Source organism: Anarrhichthys ocellatus, unplaced genomic scaffold (assembly GCF_004355925.1).
Source record: "Anarrhichthys ocellatus isolate YVR2014 unplaced genomic scaffold, GSC_Weel_1.0 scaffold3464, whole genome shotgun sequence".
In the NCBI taxonomy this organism is placed as follows: domain Eukaryota; kingdom Metazoa; phylum Chordata; class Actinopteri; order Perciformes; family Anarhichadidae; genus Anarrhichthys; species Anarrhichthys ocellatus.
In genome coordinates, this window is record NW_022283438.1 from 1 (window position 1) to 5624 (window position 5624).

A 5624-nucleotide genomic window follows, 5' to 3' on the forward strand; every position below is an offset into this window, starting at 1 on the left:
TAACCAACAGGAGAGCTAGTAACGTTAGCAGCACCGCTAACGGCTAATCAACAGAGGTTCACTTCAGTTACATGATGATGCCTTCAGGCTCTGCTCAGTGAACATGAGTACTGGCTGAAGGTACATTATAACCTTATCATGATGTGTTCACATGTCATCTGTAAAATGTAGTTTTGGTGATGAACTAGAATAATTCCAGTAGTTTGAAGGAGATGTTTATGAATATAAAATAGATATTAGAGATGAATTATGAGCTGTTGGTGTGTGTGTGTGTGTCTGTGCCTCACCTCCATGACCAGCTGATGGGCCCGGGACACCAGAGTGAGTCCGTTGGCGTGGTTGAAGGTCTCTGAGATGTCCTGACCGAAGGTGTAGCCGGCTCCTCGAGGAGAGATACCCCACCCACCACGGTCATCTGGGTCAGACCACAGCAGGTCACACATGGGACCCTGAAACAGAACCAGAACCAGTATCAGTACTAGAGACCACAGCAGGTCACGAGTACGACTATAAAACACAGAGTTAACCCTGAAGTTACCTCGATAGCCTCAAAAGAACCAGTAACAGAACACGAGTCATCATCTATTTATCGAGCAGAGAAGACTTTAAGTCATAGTTCTCTCATGTCAGCTGGTAGGAGTCATGTCTGGGGGCCAAGACCAGCTTATTATGGGATATCAGAGAAGATCAGCTGATCAGTCATGTGAGTTGAACATTCACGACGTCACAATTTACCAGAATCCATGAGGAGAATTCTGCTGTTTTCTTACAGCTTTTCGAATGTGCAGATAAATATGTGAATGGAAACCAGGATGTTCCTTCATCATCATCATCATCATCATCACCACACTGTAGTTTATTCTGACTCAGTCACACACACACACTCAATAGAGCATGAGACGTGGATTCATCCGCCGCTGAAAATAGTCCCCAACAAATGCTCCATCTCAACACACACCCTGTGTGTGTGTGTACCTCATGTGGGACTTCCTGCAGGCGGTCCAGAGCTCGTATGTGATCCAGAGTGTCGATGGAAGGAGACAAACCTCCGTGGAGACAAAAGATCTGAAACAAAAACACAAAATAAAAGCTTTACAATCCACTGAGTGGAGACTTTTATTTTGACACAACCAGGAGCCGTTACATCGTCTCCCACCCCCCACCCCCCCGGGACAACGAAGCTCGTGGTCATGTTACCTGTCCGTCCACCAGCGCGGTGAGGGGCAGGTAGTCGAACAGGTCGGTGAAGTACTTCCACACGTTGGCGTTGCCGTACTTCCTCAGACACTCGTCGTAGAAGCCGTAGACCTGCGTGATCTGCCGCGACTCGTGGTTCCCTCGCAGGATGGTGATTCGCTCCTGGAAACGAACCTAAACAAATAACAACACTTCCTCATTAGAAGATGTTCAAGCGTCTCTCTTGAAGGAAAACAGAGGTTCTGCTCCGCTTGATATTTACAAATGTAAACGTTTCTTTGACCGTTTACTCAAAGTACAACGCTCTGTGACGAGGTGAGAGGGCATCCAGACAAACAGACTGAAGCTTCATATCCAGCTGATCATGAAGGTTGAACAGGATGAAGTATCTCGGACTGCTTTGGGATAAATAGATGTTAGTTGCAGCTCTGCCTTCATCGTCAATGATGAGGATTCACTTTGTTCACTTATGTTTTAGACGAACAGGAAGTCGTTCCAACTCCTTAAAGACTGAAAACACGTCTGTTCATCCAATCAGATGTAAGAAAGCTTCATGTTGTCTGAATGAAGTCGAGCGCCGTCAATCGCAGCTGATGAGACTCCGCACACCTCAAATAAAACTAAAATATCACAATAAGTTATATGTTTCTATTAGTTTATGATTATCTCAATCTGCAAAGTAACTAAATCTGTCAGATAAATGTAGAGCAGCAAAGGTATTTACCTCGAAGTTGTGGAAGTACAAAATAGCAGAAAAGACAAATACATGAGTCAGGTACAAGTACCTCATATTTGTACTCGAGTACATGTACTTTTGTTCACCCCTACCTAGCAACAAGGGGCGGGACAACGCGGTCGTCAGCTGTCAATTAAACGGTGACCTTTCCCAGCTTTTGACTGTCGTCAGAGAGACGACATGTTGTGAAATGTGAGTTTATTAATGTGTGTTTGTTTACAGTGCTGATCTGTGATGTGTTGTTTTTAAATTAATAGAAATAGAGCCGATAGAAACCACAGAGAACCAGCTGGCTTAGTAATAATAAAACCACTGCGTTAACACACGATAAAATAATTATCTGCGTTAATTAATGCGTTAACGTGATAACGCGTAAACTTGCCCAGCCCCAATATAAATATCTAAATATATAAATATATACGTATGTTTTACCTTTAGTGTGACGAGCAGCGTGACCGTCTCCACAGAGTAGTAGCCTCGGTCCACGTAGTCTCCCATGAACAGGTAGTTGGTGTCGGGAGACTTCCCTCCGATCTTGAACAGCTCCATCAGGTCGTGGAACTGACCGTGAACGTCTCCGCACACCGTCACCGGGCATCGCACCTGAGACCAAGAAACCACGTCAGCGACACAGGGAACCACGTCAGCACAACAGGGAACCACGTCAGTAACACAGGGAACCACGTCACGTTTGGGTCTCCACCCACAGAGGAGGACTACACTTTTACACTTCTTTAGTTTTCACTCAGCAGATTAATAAACACTTTGATCAATAAAACAGACGAGATGTAATCTTGACTTTCAGAAAACAAATCTGAGATTAAATATTCTAAACTATTCTTTATATATTAAACATGTAGAGATTAAATCTCACAGCAGTGTTAACAGATCAATATTATTCATTGATAACACAGTATGTCAAAGCTTTACTCTACTTTAAGGTAATTAAAGTAGTGTGTTGTGTACTGTGTCGTCTGTATGAGTTTCTGGGTGGCAAAAGAGTTTCCCCACTGGGGATTAATAAAGTTTTCTAATCTAATCTAATTTATACTTTTATTTTTTCTTATGTAGGAATTAGTGTTTCTAGATAAAAATCTCTGGAAAGCTATTCGTGGACCTTGAGTTAAGGTTTGTGTTAATGTTGATGTATATGAAGTATATTTTATTATTATTACGAGGACGGTGAGAGGATCTAACAAAGAGGAACGCAGAAACACACTCATGCTTCACAGAGTTCTACTTGTTTTTTTAAAGACTTCCTTCTCATTTTCTTATAAATATTTGAGATGACTTACTTCAAATTTCAATAAATCAATCTTTTATGTTACCTTTGATGATGAAGCATGTTTAACTGTAGAATAACAAGTCTTAATATATGATCTTGATTTAGGAGAGCAAAGAGTGAACATGAGCTAATATATGAGAATGTTTTATTTTAAATAAACGTCTCATCAGTCTGAATCACTCTTTAGTAAGATAATTCAGATTAAAGCTCCTGAACACAACAAGTGTAACTCATCAAACCTGTCGACATTATTCATAAACACTATTAATACGTTGAATAAACACGTTATTCACTTTAAACCACGAAACTATTTCCTTAAAGAGATTTTCCATTTCCTGGTTAGAGATGAACAAAAGCAGAGAAACAGGAAGTAGAACGAAACAATAAATACATCAGTTTAGGAAAACTGAACACTAAAAACTGTGACCTCAGCATTTATCAAAGGAAATAGTTATTATGTTTTAAAGAGTGAAGTGTGTGTGACAGCCTGCAGCTCAGCAGAGACTCAGTTTACACTGTAAACACTTTGTTCACGTTTTGCTCCAAACACACGACACAGACTCTTAAACATATTAAAGATATATATTAAAGATAGAAGAACGTCAGTCAGTTTCATCTGATTGAGACTCTCTTCTTCTCTTATGTGGTTATCTGTACCAGAGATTAAAGGAGCGATACATTATATTTAGATTTAAATATTAGCTTTGATTAAACACATTGAGTCACGAGTAGTGTTAATGAAGTATAATAATGAGCTTAGAGCTTGTGTTAGGAAGTCAAACAGCTCATAATTCATCGCTAATATCTATTTTATATTAACGTGAAAACATCTCCTTCAAACTACTGGATTCATTCTAGTTTATCACCAAAACTACATTTTACAGATGACATGTGAACACATCACGATAACGTTATTATTTTACATTTGTAGAAACAAATGTTTCTTGTCAAATTATGTATTAATTTGTGTACATCTTATGAAACATTTCTTCAAACATGAGTTTGAGACTAAATGTGTAAATTGGTTTAATTTTCTGAAGCTTTTTTAACTCATTTTACATGTAAATGACGTGACATTCAATAATATGATAGACTAATAACTGATAGATTTATAAAGTGTGTTCCTGGTTCCTCTTAGACGTCTGCGTGTTGTAACACCAGCCTTCAGCTCTGTATTGAGATGAACCGTCTGTCACACTGTCGTCTCACTCTGGAAACAAACCAGTAAGGGTTTACATGCTTCTGGTGCATTGTGGGAAATCTCACCTCCTGAACGTTGGACTCCTTGGTCAGAATCTCCTTGGCCTGGAGAGGAAACACACACAGATTATTTATTCAGTTTGTGACCGTTAAGATGTTTTAATAAAAGTCTTCAGACACACAAACAGTAACTGGTGACATCAACGACGGACCGGAGGTTATTTAGAGGCGCTGAAAGCTGTGTGACCTCACAGGACACCGTAGTGATAGAAAAAGCAAAGCGTTCAGGAAACAGTTTGTTTGTCATCAATCGTTTAGTTTATAAAATGTCTAAATAATAAAAGGAATAACGTCCACGGTGACGTCTTCAAATAACCTTTTTTAGTTTAAGCTACAGTCAAAAACACAAAGATATCGAATATAACTGATAAATAAAGACAAAGCAGGAAATCCTCACATTTTAGGAGGAACAGCTCGTTTTTCTGCTCAAAGACTAATTTAATCATCAGTTTCTGTTATTAACACAAGCTCTATAAGAGCTGTACATGTTAAATATAACATTATTGATCTATCTTTATTAAAATGAAATGGTACTGAAAAGATGTAATATATCAATATATCTTTAAATACAATAGTGATGCAACTAATGATTATTTTCTATTATCTTTATCATTGGTTTGTCTATAATAAGGTAATAAAATAGTGAAATTTCTTTATAATCAGAAATCATCACATCTGGGAAGAATTAAATATTGTCGTTTAACTTAATGATTAATCGACTAAAAACGTCACTTTTGGCAGGATAATTTATTACTAATATTATATTTAGACATTTCCTTGAATAATAAAAGTAATAAATATTTACATTTATTATCTTGAACATCCTTAAAATGCTTTAAAAGTTAACTGACTTTCCACTATATTAAATTAATTAAATAATTTGAAGGCTTCATAGTTAAAATAACATTAGATTTCAGCTGATTACATTTTTAAATATTAAATAAAATATATTAAAATTAAATAAATTTAAATATATTTAATTAACTTTTCCACTTCACCCAAACACAACTCAGACATTTTCAACGCTTTACTGAACTTAAATAAGTATTTTTATTATTCTTTCATTCATTAAACTCAACCACCATAATGTCTGAACCTGCAGCTAACATTTAAATATATTATAATTATTATTGTATATGTTCTGAT

The 5624-nt window shown here is 37.4% G+C and overlaps 1 protein-coding gene across 1 annotated transcript; it reads right to left on the reverse strand.

Annotated features, from left to right (window-relative positions):
* Positions 1-212: 212 nt before the first annotated feature.
* On the reverse strand, positions 213-5286 carry LOC116378949 (serine/threonine-protein phosphatase 2A catalytic subunit beta isoform-like). The gene is made up of 5 exons (XM_031840856.1): positions 4485-5286; positions 2366-2536; positions 1198-1371; positions 976-1065; positions 213-449 (listed from the first exon to the last, which is right to left on the reverse strand). Exons 2-5 carry the CDS (start codon positions 2480-2482, stop codon positions 237-239), a joined length of 594 nt encoding a protein of 197 aa, XP_031696716.1. The 5' UTR covers positions 2483-2536; positions 4485-5286; the 3' UTR covers positions 213-236.
* Positions 5287-5624: the final 338 nt, after the last annotated feature.

Excerpts from the sequence above, each read along its gene's own strand:
- LOC116378949 (XM_031840856.1), bottom strand. The coding sequence starts at position 2,482 with ATGGAGCTGTTCAAGATCGGAGGGAAGTCTCCCGACACCAACTACCTG. Across the intron at positions 1,066-1,197 it reads CCGCGCTGGTGGACGGACAG|ATCTTTTGTCTCCACGGAGG; the intron begins GTAACATGACCA and ends TTTTTGTTTCAG. Across the intron at positions 450-975 it reads TGCAGGAAGTCCCACATGAG|GGTCCCATGTGTGACCTGCT; the intron begins GTACACACACAC and ends GTTCTGTTTCAG.